At 37.5% G+C, this 24,127-nt stretch overlaps 12 protein-coding genes across 12 annotated transcripts; 7 read left to right on the forward strand and 5 right to left on the reverse strand.

The window, feature by feature from the left end:
* The first annotated feature begins 2,935 nt into the window (after positions 1 to 2,935).
* On the forward strand, positions 2,936 to 3,300 carry RHIMIDRAFT_1665 (uncharacterized protein). Its single transcript, XM_023605755.1, has one exon. It carries the CDS (start codon positions 3,009 to 3,011, stop codon positions 3,225 to 3,227), a length of 219 nt encoding a protein of 72 aa, XP_023470670.1. The 5' UTR covers positions 2,936 to 3,008; the 3' UTR covers positions 3,228 to 3,300.
* RHIMIDRAFT_252589 (Rho GTPase activation protein) lies at positions 2,936 to 4,799 on the forward strand. The gene is made up of 6 exons (XM_023610962.1): positions 2,936 to 3,487; positions 3,541 to 3,690; positions 3,740 to 3,955; positions 4,010 to 4,185; positions 4,235 to 4,616; positions 4,665 to 4,799. The coding sequence occupies exons 1-5, from the start codon at positions 3,367 to 3,369 to the stop codon at positions 4,409 to 4,411; spliced, it is 840 nt and encodes a 279-aa protein (XP_023470669.1). The 5' UTR covers positions 2,936 to 3,366; the 3' UTR covers positions 4,412 to 4,616; positions 4,665 to 4,799.
* A 1,830-nt stretch (positions 4,800 to 6,629) lies between these two features.
* Positions 6,630 to 8,211, forward strand: RHIMIDRAFT_232404 (sugar transporter; the record flags this gene model as incomplete). Its single annotated transcript, XM_023607735.1, has 2 exons — positions 6,630 to 6,852; positions 6,908 to 8,211. 2 exons carry the CDS (start codon positions 6,630 to 6,632, stop codon positions 8,209 to 8,211), a joined length of 1,527 nt encoding a protein of 508 aa, XP_023470671.1.
* Positions 8,212 to 8,392: 181 nt separating this feature from the next.
* Positions 8,393 to 12,047, reverse strand: RHIMIDRAFT_232405 (ARM repeat-containing protein; the record flags this gene model as incomplete). Its single annotated transcript, XM_023607736.1, has 12 exons — positions 8,393 to 8,743; positions 8,799 to 8,954; positions 9,014 to 9,270; positions 9,329 to 9,624; positions 9,681 to 10,371; positions 10,422 to 10,990; positions 11,042 to 11,142; positions 11,189 to 11,423; positions 11,485 to 11,617; positions 11,671 to 11,733; positions 11,814 to 11,909; positions 11,963 to 12,047. The coding sequence occupies 12 exons, from the start codon at positions 12,045 to 12,047 to the stop codon at positions 8,393 to 8,395; spliced, it is 3,033 nt and encodes a 1,010-aa protein (XP_023470672.1).
* Positions 12,048 to 12,458: 411 nt separating this feature from the next.
* RHIMIDRAFT_287970 (uncharacterized protein) lies at positions 12,459 to 14,080 on the forward strand. The gene is made up of 2 exons (XM_023613521.1): positions 12,459 to 13,317; positions 13,371 to 14,080. Exons 1-2 carry the CDS (start codon positions 12,621 to 12,623, stop codon positions 14,051 to 14,053), a joined length of 1,380 nt encoding a protein of 459 aa, XP_023470673.1. The 5' UTR covers positions 12,459 to 12,620; the 3' UTR covers positions 14,054 to 14,080.
* On the reverse strand, positions 14,081 to 15,822 carry RHIMIDRAFT_287971 (uncharacterized protein). Its single transcript, XM_023613522.1, has 4 exons — positions 15,526 to 15,822; positions 15,404 to 15,469; positions 15,253 to 15,323; positions 14,081 to 15,195 (listed from the first exon to the last, which is right to left on the reverse strand). Exons 1-4 carry the CDS (start codon positions 15,644 to 15,646, stop codon positions 14,209 to 14,211), a joined length of 1,245 nt encoding a protein of 414 aa, XP_023470674.1. The 5' UTR covers positions 15,647 to 15,822; the 3' UTR covers positions 14,081 to 14,208.
* A 64-nt stretch (positions 15,823 to 15,886) lies between these two features.
* On the forward strand, positions 15,887 to 16,941 carry RHIMIDRAFT_252651 (MSF1-domain-containing protein). Its single transcript, XM_023610963.1, has 4 exons — positions 15,887 to 16,002; positions 16,053 to 16,159; positions 16,213 to 16,473; positions 16,527 to 16,941. The coding sequence occupies exons 1-4, from the start codon at positions 15,927 to 15,929 to the stop codon at positions 16,617 to 16,619; spliced, it is 537 nt and encodes a 178-aa protein (XP_023470675.1). The 5' UTR covers positions 15,887 to 15,926; the 3' UTR covers positions 16,620 to 16,941.
* A 648-nt stretch (positions 16,942 to 17,589) lies between these two features.
* On the forward strand, positions 17,590 to 18,514 carry RHIMIDRAFT_195992 (eukaryotic type KH-domain (KH-domain type I); the record flags this gene model as incomplete). The annotated part of the gene is made up of 4 exons (XM_023606084.1): positions 17,590 to 17,784; positions 17,855 to 18,004; positions 18,059 to 18,321; positions 18,376 to 18,514. 4 exons carry the CDS (start codon positions 17,590 to 17,592, stop codon positions 18,512 to 18,514), a joined length of 747 nt encoding a protein of 248 aa, XP_023470676.1.
* A 100-nt stretch (positions 18,515 to 18,614) lies between these two features.
* Positions 18,615 to 19,618, reverse strand: RHIMIDRAFT_284793 (NAD(P)-binding protein; the record flags this gene model as incomplete). The annotated part of the gene is made up of 2 exons (XM_023613209.1): positions 18,615 to 19,103; positions 19,184 to 19,618. The coding sequence occupies 2 exons, from the start codon at positions 19,616 to 19,618 to the stop codon at positions 18,615 to 18,617; spliced, it is 924 nt and encodes a 307-aa protein (XP_023470677.1).
* Positions 19,619 to 19,874: 256 nt separating this feature from the next.
* On the reverse strand, positions 19,875 to 21,099 carry RHIMIDRAFT_252657 (uncharacterized protein). The gene is made up of 3 exons (XM_023610964.1): positions 20,702 to 21,099; positions 20,573 to 20,649; positions 19,875 to 20,526 (listed from the first exon to the last, which is right to left on the reverse strand). Exons 1-3 carry the CDS (start codon positions 20,930 to 20,932, stop codon positions 20,118 to 20,120), a joined length of 717 nt encoding a protein of 238 aa, XP_023470678.1. The 5' UTR covers positions 20,933 to 21,099; the 3' UTR covers positions 19,875 to 20,117.
* A 1-nt stretch (position 21,100) lies between these two features.
* On the forward strand, positions 21,101 to 22,824 carry RHIMIDRAFT_1786 (cytochrome P450). Its single transcript, XM_023605773.1, has 2 exons — positions 21,101 to 21,584; positions 21,642 to 22,824. Exons 1-2 carry the CDS (start codon positions 21,188 to 21,190, stop codon positions 22,724 to 22,726), a joined length of 1,482 nt encoding a protein of 493 aa, XP_023470679.1. The 5' UTR covers positions 21,101 to 21,187; the 3' UTR covers positions 22,727 to 22,824.
* RHIMIDRAFT_196546 (G protein alpha subunit) lies at positions 22,732 to 24,127 on the reverse strand (the record flags this gene model as incomplete). Its single annotated transcript, XM_023606135.1, has 6 exons — positions 22,732 to 22,922; positions 22,970 to 23,117; positions 23,230 to 23,317; positions 23,383 to 23,553; positions 23,605 to 23,947; positions 24,001 to 24,127. The coding sequence occupies 6 exons, from the start codon at positions 24,125 to 24,127 to the stop codon at positions 22,732 to 22,734; spliced, it is 1,068 nt and encodes a 355-aa protein (XP_023470680.1).

Here is a 24,127-nt window from a genome sequence, read left to right on the forward strand (position 1 = left end):
TATTGTTTTTCTGAGTAGTTTACTATTCAGGTATGTTACACAGATCGTTACTGTAACATGTATAAACAAGCATGAAATCAGGGTGTATGCGAGCATAAACAGACAGTAGATCTTCCTAAAAGGACTCACGTTCTTCAGTTCCGCTTTAGCCTAATATACACTTTTTTCAGAAATTATTCGCACACATTATAAGATCAATAACAATCAACACATTAATTGGTTTTCTATATCTTCTTTAGTGTTTAAAAGACAGCATTTAATAATACATAAAATGAGCTTGATGTTTTTGAGAGATACGTAAAATAAATGTGACCAATGCATAGATAACACGTAACTGAAAAAGTTGTTAGAGACCTTATTTAGTAGTCTGATCTTGGCTTCTTTTTCTTTTCCTCTTTGAACCTAAAAGTAAAACCAACCATTCTCCAGATAGCCCTAAGGTATGTTATGCTCTTTACACTTGTAAGAAACTAATATGTAGTATTATAGGTCATAAAATCGAAAATAGTACCGGTTCTAGCTGGAGGTAGTTTGGCTCTTACCAAATTTTGGTCCCATCCACTCTCTCAACCCCTTCCGCTCCTTTGGCCGCTCTCTTCCTTACTCTTCTCTTTTCTCTTTCTCGCTCTCTCTCTCTTTTTCTCTTCTTTCTTCGGGCTAACGGTAGTCAGCCCTATTTAGTGCGCTTCGGATAAGATGTTCATAATTTCTTTATATGCTTATTCACTTTTCTTGTTTTTTTTTTTCTCTTGTAAACCCTCTTCTTTATAATGTGATTATTTAATATCAATGTAAATAACTGATTTACTAAGCATTTTTTTATATCCCATTTCTTTTGCTTCTGATGGGCTCTCTTTTATTACCATTTGCTGTCTAGAATTATCTTTTTTTTTTTTATCAGTGTATGAATTTACAACCATTTTATTCCCTTATATTTTTCTACTATTTAAACTCGGAAGCCATGGACTCGATTCGACTCTTTTATGCTGTAAAATATGTATTAATTTGATCAAAACTGAGATAAGATATAAAATATGGAATCCAATTTACTCCTTTAGAGGGTTCTGCTGTCCTGAATTATATCTCGCAAAAGAAGATTCAAGCCTACACTCTATGCGCTGTAAATATATCTTCATCTGTGGAAATACAAACATAAGGTTCATGTTCCATTTATGTACTTGGAAAATCGCGTCTGGGTCTTTGCTTTTATTGCCATGTCATTCTTCACAAGCTAATGGAAGATTGTGCTTTGAATACTTGAGTTACTTGACCTCTAAACCAGCCATCTCGTCAGCAATTCTAGGGCAATCGATAGATCCTTGTGAGCATAATCTAAAATATCTTCCTCATGGCCCCATCGAGAGCAGACAGATGACCACAGTTTTCGCACTTTTCCATACCCCAATCTCCATATTTGCAGCAGCTGGTGCACTTGCACTCATAATCGTACAAGAAAGAATGGCCTGCTCATTTCAAAATGTAAATATGTGAAGAGAAAAACGATCAAAGGGTTCAAAAAGGTTGGCACGTTTATATAGAAATGGATTTACCAAGCTTCCCTGTACGATATCTTTTTTTTTCCTGTATGCACAATGGTCTCTAGCGAATAGGAACTCTATCTTTTTGGGGGAGATCTCGAGACTTTGAAGGGAGGAGTGTATACGGAAACAGTGATGACTTGATAGTATATATACTAAATTCATACTAGTTTAGTTAATCGCTTTAATAATTAACTCCCTGACAACCATTTTATAAATGACTAACCAAATCCCGGATATATTTCGGGTTGAACAAAGATGATGATGGCGGCGAAACAAAGAAATACACTAAAGACACGTTTGTGATCAAAGAGCAGATATATAATTCGCAAGCAAGGGAGGTGGAGCTATTTTAGCACTTTCTGTGGTCATATATACCGTCATTAAGTAAAATGACCATGATTACATATATATCAAAAATAAATTCCCCTGAATCGGGAGTGGATTGTGGAATACCTGCAACTTTATGTCAGCAAACCCATTACTTACAATAGGGCGCGACTAAAGACGTGATATTCACAGGAAAAAATATAGATTATGTCCTACAAGTTTATTCAAACATCAAACTGATAAAATGGCCCAAATACCAGGTTGTCTTTGCTTTATGCATAAACCAAAAGGCGTGAGAGAAAGTTTGGAGACAAGATTATCAGGAGAAGCATGAAAACAAAATTTTTTTTTCATAAACAAAAGTGGAAACACTCTTTTGAAACATAACAAAAAAAGCGCACGCACACAACAAACCCTTGGTAAAACTGAAAATAAGCTCCACTGTACTACTTCTCCAAAAGGATAGATCTACAGTACAATCCATCTCCGCCCAACTGTGAAGTCTAAAGACTTTCTGGCAATCGCTTTGATTTTGAAGAGAGTGTATAATCCACATGAAAAACGTGAACATGGCCCTTATAAGAGCATCAATGATAGAAATATCAATTAATTCATTGGTCACACTAAACCATATATGTTTAGTCTCATTTGAATGCAGAAAATTGAGTAGCTTCTTTTGGTTATACGACGTCTCCATTTCAAGGAAGTTACAAATGAAAATGATTCATTATTAACATATCACCATGATTATTCGTCGTTCTTGAAATATGTATCATAACTACCTCAAACGACTTACTTCAACAAAAAGCACAATCAAGCAAGCTCCTTATTAGGTTTAAATGCAGTATTCAAAAGTAGGCTCGGGATATTCCATTTACAGGCTAGCATAAAAAAAAAACAGAACACAATGCAGAGTATACGTTGATCCATTGCCATAGTAACATTATGTATTATGCCATTTTTTAAAGAAACTTTCTTTATATGATGTAATGTACTACTTGATTGGGTTTATTTTAATCTTAAATTTTTTATCTTTTTTTTTTTTTTCAGATCAAACTTATATAAAAGAAATCCTTTCCCTGTCTCCTTCTTTTTCTTTTATTTTTTTTTTTTATTTCATTGAGCCTAATCGTTTTATTAATGACTTCATACCAAAACACGCCTTCTGATCTTCACGCAACAAATCGTAATGGAGTTACTTTAACAAGAGATGATTTGTTAATGCTTGCTCAAGCCGAATATGCCAGACAAATATGCAAATATACAAAGGCTCAATTAGAGCAAAAGATACCAAATCATACTAGCATACATCAATCATTATCATCTACGACCTCTTCTTCGTCATCATCATCATCCTAATATCGATTCCCTTTTGTACATAGTCCTTTACTGTAAATAGTTCCAGAACTCGAAAAAAAAAAATAGACGTTGCACAAATAATTGTTTTATATAATAAAAACGTTTTTAATGCCTCTCTTTCCTTCTCTTTTGCTTTTACATGAATTCCAACGATAATATCACACTTTCGGCTAATCAGAAACGACTTATAAAAGCTTGGTGGAAGAAAGCCACAACCAATAGTAACAACACTACCAGCCAAAGAAGATTTTCCGCCATGGGTAACTTAGTGATAAGGGAGTAGGGATAACATGAATTGATACTAAGGATACAGTAGAAAAAGGTGTATTTGGTATTCCACTAGTAGACTCTATATGTTATGCTCATTCTAGGATATCTTTTGTGGATCAAAGAACAGGGAAAGATTGCAATGGAGTCATTCCAATAGTTATTGCGAAATGTGGTTCATTTCTTAAGCAAGAAGGTTTTTTATTTTTTATTTTGGCAACTTTTGAATTAACAAAAGCTTTTAGCATTGTATGAAGAAGGAATATTTCGAATATCAGGCAATGTGAAGAGGATATCAATTCTTCAGTCGCTATTTGATACACCTGAAGGTTATGGATTAGATATCGATTGGACTGGATATACGCCTCATGATGCAGCTAATTTGCTGAGCAGATACCTTAACTATCTCCCTGAGCCACTCATTACGTTAGAATATCAGAACTCATTTAAAAATATCATAGGTACACATCAGTATAATTGCCGGCTGGCATGGAAACACTAAGCCATTTAAATAGACGTTGAATTTCCGAGTATAGAAGTCAAGATTCATGCATTTCAAAAATTAATCGAAAAGCTACCAGTTGTACATCAATACCTTTTACTTTATATCTTGGATCTTTTATATCTCTTCTCACTTTACTCTGATTATACACGGATGGATATAACAAGTTTATCTACTGCATTTGCACCTGTAAATAATATAAATTTGTGTCGCTTGGAGACTTAAATATTGTTTTTAGGCTATCCTCTCAGATCCTAACGATGCTATGAATCCAGCAGGATATAAAAAATCACAAAGCGTACTTTTATTCTTAATCCAATATCAAGAGCACTTTATGATGCCAGATTATCGTCACTATGAACCATCGTTGATAGATTCACCTAGTATGGAATATATCCTTTATTTAAACATATAGTAACATCTACATTTAGCCACGCCCCTAATCCAAGATAGACGTCTGTCATTTAATTATTCACCCTCACAGTCAGTAACGAACCTGATGTCCCTAAGAAGTGCCTCATCACCTAACGTGTCTTCTTTAAAGCGATCCAAGACGGCACCGAGTCGAAGAGATAAAGAAGAGCAGATGATGATTGAGGCAAACCAGAGTAAAGTGACGAGTAAGTAGTAAATACTTCTTTTTGTAAGTAGCAATTAATCGTAAATAGTTAACAATGCCAAAAATATTTCAAGATGGAAATCGATCAAGAAAAAGGAATGAATTGTTACTGCGTGTAATAACGGTCAATGGCACAATAAACAGGTTGTTCTCGAATTTTCTTTTTTGCCCCTTATTCGTTGTCATAGGCAATCATGCCTTGGAAGATTTCACTTGTTTGTTCATACTGAAGTAATTGTCTTATGTTAAGATAGATTTTCCTTGTTAGCCTTTCTTTTTGCTGGAGAAAGCATTCATTTTGGTTGGTCATCTTTTTTGAAAAGTATACACAGATATGCTCTCTTGTACTAAATCTTTAATTCAAAAAAACAAAAACAAACCAGATAGATAAAAAAAAAAAAAAAAAAGGAACTAAAATTGAGAACCGTGAGTCCCTTTTGGAAAACCACCCCACCTTTGAAAACATGATCCGATGCTCAATTTCAATCCACGGATGATTTGTGAAACGACTGTATGCTTTGGTAAGAATGGCATTAGCAAAGAAAAAAGGATGAGCTCATGTCACATGCCCTTTTGTAAGAAAACAAAAGTGCTCATTTTCCTTCTTGGCTGTGTCACTTTTATTTATAGAATAACTATTCTTTCATCCTCTTTATAAGTGATTATAAAAAAGGATACTCCATTGGATACCATGATAACTTGGTTCATACCGTGACCCAATCTATATGCGCAACTATGCCATTTTAGTCTTTATCGATCGTCTCCAGGACACCCTTTGAACCCGTGAGAATACCCTTGTTGAAATTAACAGCGCTTTCACCGTCACAGTAACCAGCCATAGATGTTTCTATAAACTCACTTTTGCCCTTTTAAAAAAGGCAACTTGTTATTTTCGGTGCAATTGTCATCAGTTGTGTATATATATGATAAATTTAAACAGGAGCCTTTTAATCATCTTCTTTGACGGACAAACATAATTATCCGAGTGAGAGCATAAAAAGTTTCTTATGCTCGGTTGAAAGAAAATGTGTAATTATTTTTGTGTATTGTTGCGTAGTAATAGTAAAAGTAAGGATAGTAGTCATTGAATAACTACAATTTCATAGCTTTTATTTGGTTGGACAATACACTCTTTACAACTTGCTGCGAGTGCCTAATTTCCAAATGTGTGATCTGCTGACACACAAATAAAGTTTAAACACAGGTCAACATTCCTTCTTATCCCGCGCGTCCGTTGGGAAAATGAAGGAAAAATGACAAATTAAAAAAGGGTTCAAGATAAAAAATATGGATACAGAACTCTACTTACGATAGAATAAAGGCTAAAGAAGGATACATTGTAAAAAAGTGGCAAATTTGCATCTTGTTTACATGTTCCTAGCGAATACCAATCAACCAAACAGAGTGAAGGACCCTGTTCGATTACTAAATTTGGATGGACCCCATTTTTTTAAATACCGTTTCTTCCCGATTCAGTTTTTTCATTCAAATTGCTAATGTTACACACCGTATTTTACAAAAAAGGTTGCACAGCCAAAAAAAAACAGGCAAAGTGAAGGAAAGGTATTGATAGGTTAAGTTGCTAAAACTGCTCAATTTGGGAATAAAATTTGATTGACCAAGTACTGAACTTATTTAACCAATAGAACACATCACTTTGCTTTGATCCTTGTTCTTGCATGTATTATGTAGTTCTCTTGTTGTAAAAGGCGCCTTGTGTTCGATTTTTCTTTTTCGAATGCGGCATTTTGAAATCATAGTTGCACGATAATTCACGTTGACTGAACGGAAACCCATCAAGTAGAAAAAGCGGGGAAGACAATTGAAAATGTGGGGAAAATGCTGATTGGATGTGGTATAATGCGGGGCTATCACTCTAGAACTTTTCCAAATGTTCCTGATGAGAGACACAGTTTTATAGTTTCACAGACAAAAAGGATATAAAAAGATAAACACTTATTGTGTCTCTTCTTTTTCTTTATTCCATTTATATTTATTTTTTTAATTAATCTTTATGGCTCATTCTAAATTACAACTTTATATTGTCTGCGCATTTGCGGCAATAGGTGGTTTCTGCTTTGGCTATGATACTGGTGTCATCTCTGGTGTATTGACCTTACCTGACTTTATTCAAGTCATGACCGGTGACCCCTCTGTCACTACTCTTCGTGCTATTCAAAAATCTGTTATCACTGGTTTGTTATTAGCCGGTTGTTTCGTTGGTTCTCTCTTTGCTGGTAAGTTTAACATCTCCACTTGGTAGTATCGTATGACTTATATTTTTATATATAGCCCCCTCTTGTGAAAGACTCTCTCGTAAAATTACCATTGTCCTTGCCTCTTCTGTCTTCATTCTCGGCGCTGGTATCCAAACAGGTGCTAGAAGCTATGGTATGATGGTCGGTGGTCGTTTTGTTGCTGGTCTCGGTGTCGGTTCTCTCTCTATGGCTGTTCCTCTTTACTTGTCTGAATTGGCCCCCAAGGAAATTCGTGGTCGTTTGATTTCTCTTCAACAACTCATGATCACCATCGGTATCATGGTTGCTTTCTGGGCTGGTGCTGGTACTGAAATTCACCATGCTTCTTGGAGAATTCCTATTGGTATTCAAATTGCTCCTGCTGCCGTCCTTGGTGTTGGTGCTCTCTTCCTTCCTTTCTCTCCTCGTTGGTTGATTAGCAAGGGTCGCAACGAAGAAGCATTAACTGTTCTCGCTCAACTCCACAGTAACAATGACAAGACTGCTCCTCATGTTGTTGCCGAATACGAAGAAATCATTGCTCAGGTTGAACATGAACGCACTGTTTCTGTCTCTAGCTATGTCGAACTTCTCCAAGGTACCGTTCGCCGCAGAATGTTTCTCGGTATTCTCATTCAAATCTTCCAACAATTCACTGGTATCAATTCCATCATGTACTATGCTCCCCAGATCTTCATCCAAGCTGGTATCAGCGGTAACACTGCCTCCTTGATCGCCTCTGGTGTCAACGGTGTCTTGAACGTCTTTTCTACTATCCCCGCCATTCTCTTCCTTGATCGCCTTGGTCGTCGTTTCGTCTTGATCTCTGGCGCCTGTATTATGGGTCTTGCTATGCTTCTTTGTGGTATCGTCATGGCTGCTACTGGCAAGGTTATCTCAACTGATAACGGTGAAAAGAGTATTGATATGTCCGGAAACGTCCATGCTTCCTACTTTTGTATTGTCATGATCTACTTCTTCGTCGCCGGTTTTGCTTACTCTTGGGGTCCTGTCGGTTGGGTCTACCCTGCTGAAATCTACCCTCTCTCCATTCGTGCCAAGGGTACCTCCATCACTACCGCTGCCAACTGGCTGATGAACTTTGTCATCTCTTTATTCGTTCCCGTCATGCTTACTTCCATCACCTGGGGTACTTACATCTTCTTTGGCTGCTGTTGTGCCGTCATGGCTGTGTGTGTCTTCATCTTCTTCCCCGAAACCAAGGGTCGTTCTCTCGAAGAAATGGACCTTGTCTTCAGTGGTCACGTTCTTGCCTTCAAGGATCGTTCCTTCAATGTTCAATCCTCTACTGTTGATGTCAAGGAAGCCTCTGTTGTTGACACCAAGGAACAAGTTTAAACACTTTGATGTTGTAAATAGGAAGCTGGCTTTTTATTACCTTTTTTAATACTATCTACTGTACCATCCTTTTTCTTTTTAATATGATGATAGTTATTCCCGAACCTCTCTCTTTTTTAATGTAAATGATTATTATTAACTTTATTAATTTCTTCTATCATAAATAAACATTTTATTTATTTTATAAAATCACAAACCATTTCGATCGACAATCTACTGCTTCTTTCCTTACAATTCTCTTTCGGTCGTCCAGTGCAACCTTTAGTTTCCATAATACAGATTGAACGTGTGGCTTCAAGACGTCTTTGGGAAGTGATGTAGGGAACTCAGATAAGCAATTTAGTACAGCCACACGTACTTGGATAGAGCTTGAACGATCCTGAAGGATACCGAGAAGTGAAGGAAGGATCATGCTGACTTGGCTAGAAATAGTCTCGGGCGCTTCAGCTACAGCTAGCTTGAAAGTGTTGAGCGTAGACACTCGTAAGGTTGTATCAGGTAATTCAAGCGACTGAATCAAAAGTGGAATAAGCTATAAAAAAATCATTAGGTTAGTGACACTTTATCTCTTAAGCACACACACTTACCGGTGGAAGCTCATTCAGTAAAATTTGCTTGGGCACGTTCTTTAGTAAAAATGATAGAGCGATCAAATAATTAGGCTTGATGTTTGATTGGGCAGAGTGATAGCCTTGAATAAGTTTGGGTAAACTGTAGCTGAAGAATCTTTGCTTGTACAAAAGCTATATAACATCATTGATTACTGCCTTCAAACTTCCACACATATATCCCATCCACTTACCGTCACAGTTGCAAATAATGACCTGTTCAATGCATAGACATCGTCTCCAACGAGGATGTCGAATCCATGTGCAACACCCTGAATACTGAGACCGCACCATTCAATCACCTTGTCTGTCAATTCATAACCTAGTGGGTGAGCGCGTAAAATGAGAGCCTTAGTGATCCACAGATAGACCTCAAGTGCGCGAGGGTTTTGAGTCATCGTGTCCTGCAAGAGCAATGAGGTGGTCTTTACATACTCTGTCAAGGCATTATCTTTATAACATATAGCTATCAGTATTTGTCTTGCAAAAAAAAAAAAGCTGCTACTTACTGTCTTTCCATTTGTTGATCAATGAGCCAATCATTCTTGATACACTTGTCGTCTGAATGTCTGAACTCAAAGCCAGAGTTACCATCGTGTTCAAAAAGTCCTCCATGCTCGACACTGGTAATGCCACATCCTTTCTTAACGAGCAAATCACTGCTGAAAACAACTGAACTGTTCTCTGCTGTCCTTCTGGCGCAGCTGGATCAAGTGGCTTGAATTGGCCTTGAGTATGCATAAACTCTACTAGATCGCCTTGTACAAAGGATTTGAATATCATATCCATAAAGACATTTTGTTCACTGTTATCAAGGAATGAGAATGTATAGCATAGAACATGCAATAACTTATCTATTACCTGCTATCGACTTTGATCAAAATCGTAATGACAATAAGTGAGAGTGTCTGTAGGAGCTGAGGATCCAGATAGAGACTATCAGACGAATCCAAACTGGCTTCAATGACTTTTCTGAAAATATAAGGTACCATCGTATGTACTTCCTTAGCAAGATCAGCGTGACTCTCGGTGGCCTTTGTTTGCAAGATATTTAAAAGCACAGAAGCGATTGCCTGTGCATATTCAACTTGAGTTTTGCCTTGTTGGCAGATAGCATCCAGTTTTTGCAAGAGTAATGGTGCAGCATGAATATAAACAGATTCAGTAGGGCAGATGGATTTGAGAGCTGTCAAGACATAACTATCCTGTTGAGCCACTTCTTGATCTTCGGGCAGCTTGGCCATCAAGGCAGGCAGCGTCTGTTCAATAATATACAAGCTGTTGATGTGTGATGTGGCACAGAGCGCATCAAGAGCAGCCTTTCGGAGCTCTCCATCCTCGACTGGATCCAAGAGTATCTTGTTGAACGATTGTATAGCCAAGCCGACTTCATTAGGTGTTAAATACTCTTTAGAAAGCACCATAAGTTTAATGCCATTAAGGCCCGACAGACGTAGCAAGTTGTACTCGTTCGATGCTGTTAAGCAAGACTCAAAGATACCAAAGAAACGTTCCTTGTGCTGAACCAAGGGAGACACAAAGTCTTGATCGACTAAATACATATATAAGTCTTCTTTTTCATTAGACCATGTTAAACTTTACCCGATCCACTTTCATCAGCTGCACCATACAGTGTTTTGCTTGCTTCCAACAAATCAATCAAAATATCCAGATTTGCCTTTTTCAGAACTGCCACATTGGTTTCACGAATCTGCTTGAGCACTAACGGTACTACGATATCTACAATGTATTGGCATGCAGGGTCTGAAGCGGATGCAGCTGCACGTAAAATACGGCCCGTCTGTTTACTGTCTTTCATGTCTGGATCCTTCAGGGTCCCGATGCAATCGTCAATGAGTGGTTTCAAGGCCCTCTCAGTTGGTTCGCCGTCCTGGTTGGATAGGCCTGTGCTCAAGGCCCCTACAACGGACCGAATAGCAACGACGGCCGCATCCTCTAGACTATTATCTGTTGCGTGATATACCTCGAGTTTGAGTGATCTAAAGATATCATGTGTATGAGGCAAAAGTGAGGCTGCTCCATATACTGGCGCGCAGGCAGCCAATGTCTCCATTGAATCCTTTTTAGCGCTTCCTGATGTTGATGAAAGTTTCTCGAGTATTAAAGGAACAGCAAATTTGGCGAAATGTGGTGTGGATGCCAAACAACGTCTGTTGAAATTAAGTATCAACTGTTGTACCGCCTTGGTGTTCATGACTTACCTTAGGCTCACTTTTAAATCTTCAGCGGTGATACCATATGGATCATCTGGAGGTGGTTTAAAAGTGATGGGAAAGTAACAAAAGGTTACCTCGAATATATCCTAGTTGCTGTTATTTAACATTTCTATAGTATACAAGCGAATTTACCTCCACATGAGTCGAGATGTCAAATCGATCGACAATATCCTTTACAATCTTGAAAGCAAGCATCAAATTACGAGGATCTTTTTCACCATCGAGAATTTGAGTGAATCCAAAGATAAACTCATTGTTGATCGATCTGAGTGCACCTGCATGTTTTTCGATCAACCGATCCACAACTCTATAAGCCGCATTTCGTGTACTCTGAGGAAATGTCTGCACATCAACGCGCTCTATGATCCTATTGCCGTGGATTCATGCGCGTGTTAGTAGATAGAGAAAGAAATACAACAACTATAAACCTTTTGATGACTGAAACAGCATTACTGCTCGTAAAGTGAGAATAGCCTGATAAAGCAAATAATCCATCCAGTAAGCGTTGAACGCAGGTCTTGTCTGATAATCTATCACAATAAAAATCGACCAAGACAGAGACTGTGAAAAGTATTAGTGTATTTTTCTTTAGTTGGCATTGGTTACACTGTTACCAGCTGATTCGTTAATATCCTCTTGACGACATTCCATTAGACTAGCTGAGAGCAATCCCGTGGCTAAATTAGGAATATAAAGGAGTGTTGTAAGTATCCCTCTTTCCCCCCTTTTTTTTTCTTATAAAGGGTTATATTGTTACCTTTTTCACGAACGAAGCCATCGTCATTTGTCAAGTATTCGCCTAATGTTTGAATCAGTTGTAATAAATTTTCTTGAACAGAACCTTGATTGACATCTATCATGTGTAATTGTTATAAATTATGACAATAATAAATATATGAATTTTACATGAAGTGACTTGTTGAGTGGCTTCTATTGCTTCAGCAGAAGAAGTGTCGGTTGTGATCATATACTTTGTTACGTGCTTCTCCATTTTAGTGGATAAATAGATAACCTTTGCATCACACAGAGAACTTCTTTTGATAGATGTGACAGCGAAAATTATTGTGCAATTTTAACTTTATTGAAAGACAGAAAACATTACCAGTTATGGATACATGTTCTTTTTAGTTCTTTGTTTAAAGTTGATAATTCAACCACCAAACATATATCACGATTAGTAATGAGGGAAAGGTGACATAATAAAACCATGATTTCTGTTTCCATAACAACAAAAAAGTTGGTACAGTGATATTTACAGTGGTATATTTTCATGCAAACAGGGAGTAGGTTTCACAGTAAAAGGGAGTTCAAAAAAATGCTCCTTAACGAATATCAAAGTTGGATTAAACTTTATAATAAGCTCACACTGATCATACTCCCATGAAATAAGGAGAGATAATTTCTGTGTGGCCAACCTTTTGATTACCCCTTAAACTTGAGTTACTTTACACAGACTTTATATTCAATCATAAAACGTGTTTATAAACCTTGTTCTTCTTCTCCCCTTTTTCACTTTTAAACTTTCCTTTCTTCTTCTTTTCTCTTTCTTTTATGTTATAATAGTATGGCTCCCTTCATGACCAACATGACTAATAGTATTAATGACAACAATAACGACACAGAATTTCTTTTGGGATTAAACGCCGTACGTGAAAGATGCTATAAAGTACAAGAAGCAGCCAGTCGTAATCGTTTACAACACTTTGATATTGATCAATCAAAGCTGGATGAAATGGTTCAATATGTCATCTCTGTTATCAAGCGTGATTACGATAGTCCTTCTGATATTCCTGTCTATGGTCGATGGCGTCATTTTGATGTGGGTGGTAAGCCTCGTCTAAACCAACTCATTCAACAATGGGCTACCTTGGGCCTTGATAACATGGAGCAAACAAGAAAACTGATTGATATCCTTGTCATTGCCTGCCTTATGGATGTGAAGCCTTGCCAAACCTGGACTTATATCGAACAATCTACGGGTAGAGTGTTCAAACGAAAGGATGGCATCGCTATTGCTATACTAGACATGTTCCTCAAGGGAACCTTCTCCAGTGACCCTTCTCAGCCTCATCGAGTTGACTCTGAGGCTCTCAGTCAGTTAACCCTTGATACTTTACATAATGGTTTACAATTTAATGAAACAAACTCCTTTGTGGGTATTGAAGAGCGATATGACCTACTTGTCAACCTTGGCCATGCCCTAAAGAACCGTACAGACTATTTTGGAAAAGAAGCCGTTCGTAGACCGGGCAACATGATTGGTAAGTGTGTAAAAGCGTTAAAAAAAGGGAGGCCGTGCTGATTCCTTATATAGACTATCTGTTTGATCATCCTACAACGATCAAGACCAAAAAAGGTCCACTCATCAGTATCGAAACCATCTGGCCTGTTGTGCAAGAAATGGGAGAACTTTGGGCGTCGGAGGAAAACATTGGTGGCACGAAAGGATATGGCGATGTTTGGCCATGCGCAGCGCTACTCAACCCTAACCAAAGCAACCCAACAGGAACAGACCACTATGTGCCCTTTCACAAGTTGTCACAGTGGATCGTCTACTCTGTGATTGAACCAATGGAGAAGTTATTGGGAGCTACTATCGAAGGAACCGATTTGCTGACACCCCTTCCGGATTACTGTAATGGTGGTCTTCTGATTGATACTGGGTTTATTACACTGAAGCCTAAAGATTACGAACGTGGTATACAAAACTATCTTGCCAACTCATTACTCCCCTATCAACCCAAGATTGAAGTTGCTCCGATGTTTGATATGTCGGATCCTGTCGTCATCGAATGGCGTGCTCTGACGGTGGCCTATCTTGATTTGGTAGCAGAACGAGTTCGACAGACATTTAGATTAAGCAAAAAATTACTTTCACTTAGCCAACTTATTCAAGGTGGAACATGGAGTGCAGGCAGAGAATTGGCAGAGATATCAAGACCTAATACGCATGAACCTCCAATTGTGGTTAAATTGGACAAACGAGTCATTTATTAAGCCCGTTTTTTTTTTTTTTTCTTTTTTCTTTTTTTTTTTTATTGTGTTTATCACTGATAAAAAAATAAATAACAAAGTTTTCCTTTATATATAAAAAAAAAGAGATGACAATGACAAAATATGATATAAAATGCACACATTCAAGAATTGAAGTATTAAAAAATGTTGAGGGTTGGGTTTTTATCAAGACATGAACTGATGGCGTCCACCTCTTTCTCAGTGATTGTATGACATGCCAGGCTACATTGAGCTTTCCTTTTAAGATCATCACACAAGGCATCCAGGTTAAAGTCTGGCATTTCTTGTTGAATTTCTTGATGAAAGTCGTATAAATATTTGCCTTCTTCTTTAGCCTTTCTTAATTTTTCAATGAAACGTTGCTTCTTGTCGGCTGGTGATGCTATAGTAGGCACTTGTGGTAATCCAAATTGTTGTGCCATGTCAAGACCAAAGAGATCAACGTCACCAAATAGCCCGGATAGATCTTCATTCGGGAACAAAAAGTCATCGACTGCGGTTGTTGTTGTTGTTGTATTATTATTATTATTAGTATTAGTGTTTGGCATGCCATAATTTGTAAATAAGTCATCTTTTCCATGGATTAGCAAGTCGTTACCCACGGTGAGAGAAGCTTGATTGAACAAATTAGATTGGTCATCGATGAGACCGAACTGAATAGGTTCGATAGCACTAAATAAAGGTGTTTCATTATTATTGGACAGGGGTGACGCTTGCTCAGCAGATGAACTTGTACCATCTTCTGTGCCACTACCACTACTGCTGCTGCCACTACTACTGTTACTCCTACTGTTGCTACTAAAGCTATTGCCTCCATGACTTCCGGTGCTGTCACTTCTGTTGGGTGATAGCTGATGATGATTTTCTTTTGTTGTATGAACGGGAAATTGAAATGTAAATTGAGCTCCTTTTAATGCATAATTCTCTTCTTGCAGCTGTCTCAGCATTTCTTTTAGCTGCTGATTTTCTTTAATCAGGTCTTCATCTTTGGCAGCAGTCAGCGCTTCAAGCTCCGCAATGCGTGCTTTTAATTCCGCAACATGTTTCTCTTTTCGGTCTCGAAAGGCTCGTTGAGCCGCTCTGTTCTGTGCCTTTCTCTTTTGCTTAGGGTCTACTGGGCCATCCTGAAAAGATTAAAATTAGTATAAAAAAGGGAGATACCAGAGAAAATAAAGTATTACATTAGGTTGTGATTTCTCCTGCAAAGGCTTACGACCTGCTCTTTTAGGTGCAGTAGTCACTACTTGATCGACTAGAGTATATATAACACAAGGTTTTAATTATTTTTATTTTTTTTTTTTTTCCCATCGTTTTCCCTTTCATATTATTTACCTTTATCAAGATCTCTTTTGCCACTTGTTGCTTTTGTGTCATTATTTACACTTTCATCCTGATTAACTTTAAAGCATGACGTGTTAACATAAGGATGCTTATCTGAGGTTATTAAACCTAACCTTGATCATATATAGGATTGTTGACTTGATGACTAGCAATAGCGGCATTAAGCAAGCCTAGGCTTTTATCATTTAGATTGAATGGAAACAAATCGATAGCGCTGTTCGATGACATAGACATTTGGCCTTGCAATAAAAAAAACTAGATATAAAAGAGGGAGAGAAAATAACGGAAAGAAAAAGAACAGATTAATAATCCTTTTTTTTTACCCAAAAGGGTAGTTCAAGTCACATTTTAACTTTTTGATTTCATTGGTTAAAAAGCACCTGGGTGTTTCTCTCTCTTTTTTTTTTTTTTCTTTTTTTTTTCTTTGCTACCTTTCAAAATGGTTAAATTCTACCAACACGCATTTTCTTATGAGTAAGAAATAAAAAGAATAAAAGAGAGGACAGACAATAACATGTGTTCTAGTTATCCGTGGCAAAATGTTACTTTAGCCTTTTGGTTAAGGTACCCAAATCCATTCGCTTCTCACGGTAAATAAGCAAAAATAAGTAAGAAAAGACTGTTGTTGATAATTATTTAGTGCTTGCTGTGGATGTCTTGGATCGATATGTGGATGAGAATGGTATATTGAAAACAACAAGGCTTGTTCTCAAAAAGGGCAAGGCACCTAAATGGTTTCCTGAAAACGTAAAGTCAAACAACTACAATTTGCAAACAATAACTCAATGTTGTCAATATAGATCCTCAAGAACTCTGAAGCCTTTGTGATTGAAGAGTCTGAGGTTGATCCAAAGAATAAGACAATGATCACTCGTACAAAGAATTTGAACCATGTCAGAGTGATGCAAATTGAAGAAACACAGATATTTAAGCAACATGATCAAAATCCTGATTGGACATCTTGTAAAACAGAAGCTCGTATCATTTCTCGATTTGGCTGGGGATTAACTAGTAAGATCGAAGGATTTGGACAGAGTACCTTTATTGCCAATGCAGCCAAGGTATATATCTATTGTATTGTATTAATATATATAGCTCAATTGTCTTTCAATAGGCTCGTAAAGGAATGCAGCATATCCTTCAACGTATTCGTGATAAGCAAGCCTCGAGAGTTTCCTTCCTGCACCAACAACAACAAACTGTCTAAGATCAAAAAAAGATCAGTCCACAATTCTTTAAAATGTACTATTTATTGTATACACCACACCTCCTCTTCATTACATCCACCCTAACACTCAACTCTTTTGTTTCCTTATTCCCTCTTCTTCTCTCTTATCCTCCTTTGTACATACAATCTTTCACTTTAAAAAATAAAATAAAATGCAATTTTCGCTTTCTATACTAATCATGTGACACTTGTAACCTGTCAATTTTATAATAAACTTGACTGTGTAAAGACTATCCAAAGAACCGTTTAACAGGATATTTGTATAATATGAAGACTGTCAGCAAAACTTTTGATTCTAATACACAGGCTGATCGCTTGCAAAGTACAGTTTGTTCTCGTTCGGAAGCAATTGAGTTATTTTATCCGTTACCAAACTTTAATTGAAACCAATGGGAAATTAATGTCCCTTTTTGACTATTTTCATGCCACCATTTTTCATTTGAAATTAATGCATTTGGTCAAGCCACCCATTCTTCCATGATGACGTTGTTTATCATCACAGCATGGATATCCTTTCCTTGCTGGTTTATTCTCTGATCTATTGATCAAAGTAAAAGCTGAGTGAGTTTTATCATTGATAATATTGTTGTCATCTGATTCACTATCAGATTATAAAGTATTATTACGACTTATTAAGCATGTCAGTTGCCCTTATGCTAAAAGTTATCTATAGTGCTCCATTTCACTGGTGCTCTCATCATCAACAGTGTGATTGAAAGATGTAGTATCAGCGGCAACACATGTTGTCTCTTCGTTGCACCAACTGTGCATCCTATTCTTACTTTAACTCTTGATGAGCTTGTATAATCCTTCAAGTGATACGCCCTGAGATATTAGAGTGGGAAAATGTAAACCTCTCCTTAAGCATGCAGTGACTGTAGTGTGACTACTTTCTTTTTTAAAAATAAGCCAGCCAAGAGAGAAAAAAAAAAAGGTTTTATTCTTTATTATGGCTTCATTGGAATCATTTAAAGCACCTACATTAGTAAGCAAAAAGATTCAAAAAGAAATTCAAAAGGACGACGATGAGGATGATGTCTTGATCGATGCCAATGCTGTACCTTCCTCAACATCCGCTGATGCCGACATGGAAGATGCTGAAGACAAACCCAACTTTGCACCTGCCAGTGCTGTGGAAGAAAAGGTACTATTTTACAATATTTGAAGAAATATATATATATATATATATACTTATTGATGATTTGAATGCTTAGAAAGTGACCAAAGGTTCTCGTAAGATACCTATCCCTCCTCATCGTATGTCACCTTTAAAAAGACACTGGTTGGAAATCTATTCTCCTCTTGTTGAACATATGAAACTCCAAGTCAGGATGAATGTTAAGACCAAATCAGTCGAACTCAAAGTAAGCATTTATTTATAAAGTATGGCATGCATTTATCAACTCTGCATAATATAGACTTCAGACTTGACCGAAGATGATGGAGCATTACAAAAGGGAGCCGATTTTGTCAAGGCCTTTGCTTTGGGTTTTGAAGTAGAAGATGCCATGGCACTGTTAAGATTAGATGATATCTATTTGGATACTTTTGAAATCAAGGATGTAAAGACATTGCACGGTGATCACTTATCTCGTGCTATTGGTCGTATTGCAGGTAGAGACGGCAAAACCAAGTTTACGATTGAAAACGCAAGCAAAACAAGAATTGTCTTGGCTGATACGTAAGTCATGTGTGTGTGTTTTAAATAATAGTAAAACTAACTTTATCTCTATAGCAAAATCCATATTCTTGGCTCATTCCAAAATATCAAGATTGCACGAGACGCTGTTGTGAGTCTTATCTTGGGTAGTCCACCAGGCAAAGTGTACGCTACCCTTCGTACCATCTCTGCTCGCATGAAGGAACGCTTTTAGACTCTTTTCTCTTTTTGTATATTTCTTTTTTTTTTTTCCTTTGCATTAATAATCTCTTTGCAGTCATTTCTTTCTTTTCTTTTATTTTTTCAAGATAAAACTATCTATTAATCATCTCTTTTTGCTGTTGTTCTTGTTGATACTGTCTTCCTTGCTGATAGTCATATAATCTCAATAAATTTCTTTTCAGCATCGTCACTGTTACTTTACCTACAGCTGGGACGAAATAAGACGCTTTGGTAGTAACATTGCTTTCGAAATTAGCATATTCTGAGAAATTGATGGCTATAACCCCAGGCTTCAAAAGTGCTGTAGGAACTCGATAATGACGGAAAGGCACACCTGTGATGACTATATCTGATTGGGGTATGATCTGCTCTTGCCTAAAGGGTGTATCTTTCATTCCGGCGGGTGTAAACAACTGAACATCATTAGCATCAACTGAATAGACGACGGCGCCTTCATAAGCCAAAAGAGTCGCCAGGGGTTTACCCACCACATCACTTCGATTCATGATCGTCACTGTCTTGTTCTTGAGTCGCTGACCAAATTCCAAGTATGATTTGAACTCGCCAATATGCTCCAAAGTCTATATAGAGAGGGGAGAATAAGTTTCTCTCTTTCTGAGTCCCAGTTTCATTATTATATATTCTTGATCATTGTATGAACCTTGATAATAGCCAGGGGTGTACATGGCACAATATTTTTATCATAATGCCGCTTGTTTTCATAAATGTTTTGAATTGCTCTTTGACTTAGACCCTCCACATCCTTGAAATAGCTTACTTTATTCCGTATGGATGCATCCAGTGGATATCCAAAAACAGGATAATAAATCATCATTCCATGTATGTCTCTGCTCAGATTTGCTTTTACTATTTCATGTTCCAAGTCATGCTTATCCACCTGCATCAGCTTAAATTGTACGCCTGTCTCTTGACAGGTCCTGGCTGTCCATTCTGCGTATTTCTTGGATGCAGGGTCTTGGTTTGCTAATAGTCCAACGAGAGTAGGCTTTGATTTGTAATTCTCTATCCTTTGCTTTAGATATTGTCGAAAGGGTCTGGCGATTTCAGAAGCAAGGATTGTCTTACAGGTTGACATATCATGAATATGAACAACAGTTTTAAGAAAAAAAAAAAAAGTAAAATCTTGACAGCGGTCTCGGAAATGAGGAAAAAAAATCTGAGGTCGAATGTAGTGTGATTATAGGCGATACACTACTGAGGATTTACCAGAGAAATAATCAGATGAATATAAGAATTGAAATAAAGTTTGAAAAGTAAGAAAAAAGATATCAAAAAGTGCATGACATATCTATAAGACTTTAACCATAATGATTGGTTAATTCAAGTTTATCCGATAGCAATTAAATGATTGGCCGGGCATAGTTTACACCGTATCCCGAACATGATTGTGTAAGACAGATAGGTGCAACAACAAACACGCTTATATGATCGTTATGAATCAGCAGATGTGTGTGTGTGATATTTATTATCTATTCTAAGGGGCAGCAAAGATGATTTCAAATGGTATATATGTAAGAAAAATGCATACTTTTTTTTTGCTATCGGACCAGCCAGGACACAATGTGCAAGGTTCATTATTTTGATTTTTTGCCTCCCTGACGTTGAATTCGCTGTATGTCGGATTTACGTAAAGTCAAGGTAGCACCCTTCATTTTACCAACACCAGTTGTGATACCTGGATCACGATCTCTCTTCTTTGGTTTCGTTTTCACATAAAGATGCTTGAGTGATTTATGATAGATTCCAAGGTCCTTGGCTTCTTGCAGCTTTTCTAGATCACGGCGTTTATGTACCTCATTCACCTTTAACTTGAGTGGTAAGGGCATCTTTTCTTTGGGTGTAGGCTTTGCACCCAATGTTTCCAATTTCTGCAGGGTATGTCTTCGTCTTTCTTTTGATGTCATCTCTTCTCTTTCCAACTCTTCCAACAACTTTGAAGTTGCAAGTAACTGCTTTAATTCCACATCGTGTCGTTCATTCTCACTACTTGTATTTAATACAACATACCATAAACATTGTTATGACTTACGCTTCTTCTTCTAGTTCCTGAGGTGTCATCGCTGGTTGTTTCTGTTCAGGTTTGTCGGGTAGCGTAACTCTTGAATCCTAAGAAATGGTCAACATGACTCATCCATGACATATATTCCGTTATACTTGCCAGAAATCTTCTCTTCTCTGACTTGGCTTCAAATAAAGGCTTTCTTTCTAATATAGATCCGTCAAATACAACTACGGTGGGGCCATTGCTTTTAGATTCTTCCATTGTCTTTGTTTTTTTTTGTTTTGCATTAGAATCAGCTGTTGTCTTTCTCTTTTGATTCTTTTGAACAAGAGGATTATGAGCCGTGTTGGCCTTGATGTTGTTGATCAAACTGGCTAATGAAGACATTGAAGGGAGGGAAAAAAAATAAGCGTGTCATTAAAAAAAAGCCACTTTAGTCTTTTGCACGTCAATCGGACATTTAATTCTTAGTCTTATTGTCCAAGCGCATAAAATGAATGATTTCACTTATTGCGCGGATATAGGATTGATGCCGATCGAAACTCTCTTTTTTTGTTTACTTGCTTGTCATTTGAGGGGGGACGAAAGGTATATAAAACCCAGCTTTTCCTCTTTCTCTTTTTTTTTTGTTACTTTATCCCTATGACGCAAAATAAATACTTGGCATTATCTGCAGTGGCAGCCGCCACTCTCATTATTTACAAATTGTTATCCAAGGAACAAGATGACGAGAAATTGCCTCCGTTGGTAAAAGGTGCATTACCCTTCCTGGGTCATATCATTCAATTGCAGCGTAATCCTCGAAAATTCATTCAAGAAGCCAAAAGAGAGTATGGTCCATGTTTCCGATTGCGCATTCCCACTCAAGGCACTATCGTTGTTGTCACGAGTGAATTGATACCAGAAGTCATGAAAAATACCAAAAACTTTAGCTTTTCACAAGGTATTGAAAACATTGTGCCTACTGCTCAAGTCGTCCATTTATCCTATGACCATAAATACATTGCTGAAGAAATCAGTCCTAGAGCAAAGAACCCAGGTATAAACAGGAGGATATATAATCGCTGAATATACGCTGACTTCTTTCTCTCTACAGTTATTTATCCAATTAAACATAATTTTAAAGATGATCAAATCCATGTCTTCTCCACGCGCATTCAAACAGCCTTGAGAAAAGGATTACAAGAAGAGTTTGATATAGCACCAGGCGAAGAACGAGCTGTCAATATGCAAAAAAAGCTTGCTTATTTGGTTTCAAATATCTCTTGTCCCTGTTTTGCCGTGAGTAATATCAGCAAAGATAGAGAGTTTATCAAGGGCATGGCTGATTTTACCAACAAGATCATTCGTGCCGGTATATTGGTTACGCTGCTTCCAGGATGGCTCGGCAAGTTGCTCATGCGAAGTACGTTTTCTGTAGAGTACGAAATGGACCTCATCATGTCTCGACTCGTTCCTGAGCTAGAAAGGTTACGAAGCGAAGGCACTGACGGTATAGAACCCACATTTGCCACCATGGCAATGAACATGCCCAAGGAAGACGGTAGACTTCGCTCGGTGAAGGACGTCGCGTATTACTTTAAAGACATTGCCCTAGCGAGTATCCATACAACCTCTCATTTTGCCACGTTTGCTCTTCATGAACTGGCCAGTCGACCTCAACTGATGGAAGAGCTCAGGAAAGAAGTGAGCACTCTGGACGAATTGACTCCTGAGAGTGTAGCTGACTTAAAACTCATGGACTCATTCCTTCGTGAAGTGTTTAGATGCAATACTGATTATCTCGGCCTACATCACTTGACTCTTCGGGACACTTTTCTTTCCACCGGCCATTTGATACCCAAGGGCACTCTGGTGACACTCGCTATGGATGAAGCACACCAGGACCCTGCCCTGCTTGACATGCCTGACCTGGAAAACTTTAATGCGTACAGGTTCATGCGCAACGAAAACTTGAAATCAACCTCGACTGGAATCAACCATCTCTCATTTGGACTTGGCTCTCACCGTTGTCCAGGCAGATTCTTTGCCGTCAAGGAACTCAAACTGCTCATTGCAGAAATGATTATGAGATACGATGTTAAAACAAGAACAGGAAAACGGGCAGAAGACTTTGTACTCTTGGGTATGACCAAATTTCCACCAAGGGAGCCACTGATTGTGACCAACAGAAAAGTTTAATATTATTAAATAACCATGATACTATTCAAATTTTCATTGATGATAATATCTGATACTGCTACCATCACATTTTGTAATAAATGAGTATCCGTTGCGTCTGTAAAATGAACATAGATTCTCTTGTCTGGATTTCTGTTTAGCCTTTGAAACCTCTGCTTGAAGTAGTTTTTAGCTGTATCCAAGTTATGAACATGACCTAATCTAGGGATGAGCATGCAAGAAAAAGCATAGAGTGATACTTACCTTGGTAATCAGGAAAGTAATGTTCGATAGGTGAATAGTTTATCTTTTTCTTAAAAATATCAATCTTGTTTAGTAGTAAGATCATGGATGTCTTTATGAACCAGTGTGAATTACATGTTGTATCAAACAGCATAAGTGCTTCATGCATCTAAGTTCTACTTTAGTTATTTTCTTTTTTTTTTTTTTTCTTATAAAACATTACTTGATTCTATAAACAGAATAAGTCTTTTTTATTCTAAAACTTACAGATCCCTTCTTACCGATGCTCTATCCTCTGCTAAACATTGATCGTAACCACTTATAGCCACCACAAATAAAATAGCTGTAACGTTATCAAAGCAATGTATCCTAGGTAACGTTTAATAAGTTCCGAATTTAATTTTTTTTTTTTTTTGCGCGCAAACATGGCATACCACTTCTTTCTTTCGCTTCTTTGTCCACCCACATCAAACATGCGATAAGTCAGATTACCGAGATGAAATGTGGTCTCCACTATACCCGTCGTCTTTGCTCTACACCGAATGATGTCTTGATCTGATGGCTTATAGCCCGGGCTCCAGAGATTATCTATCTGATCATAAAAGCTTGCAAAACCATGAGAATATGCTCATGTTTTTTTTTTGGGGAATACTTACTATGATATATTATCGTGTAATGCAAACATATTTCCCTTTTGATACGCAGTTTGTATACTCTCATTCTTCCAGAGTGATTTGAGTGGTTGAAGATATAGCTCGGGAAAAGGTTGATTTTCTTCTAATGAAGGCGTTTGTTTGAATAATTTTGTATACTCTCTTAGCACAGGATCGTCCAATGGTAAATTTAATACTTCTAATGCTTCTAATAATGTTTGCATAGTTGAAAATACATTTAAAAATACAATGACTCTAAATCCCTCTCGTTCACTCGCTTTGAATCCAGAGGCGTGAATCAATCTCATCTGTTTGATCACTGTTGATTTTCCAGATTCTCCCGCACCTATAATTTTCTTTCTTAGCCTTCTCTCTGTTTTTTCTTATGGTATTTATTACCTAGCAACAAGAGTTTCACTTCCCTCTTCATTCTCTTTTGATCAGCCTTTAATTGTCTGTCGATGCTTTTACTAATACTTGTTCCATTTTGTTTGTCTCCTTTTAGACTACTTTTAAAATTGCCCAT

This window comes from Rhizopus microsporus (genome assembly GCF_002708625.1).
Source record: "Rhizopus microsporus ATCC 52813 unplaced genomic scaffold scaffold_1, whole genome shotgun sequence".
Classification (NCBI taxonomy): domain Eukaryota; kingdom Fungi; phylum Mucoromycota; class Mucoromycetes; order Mucorales; family Rhizopodaceae; genus Rhizopus; species Rhizopus microsporus.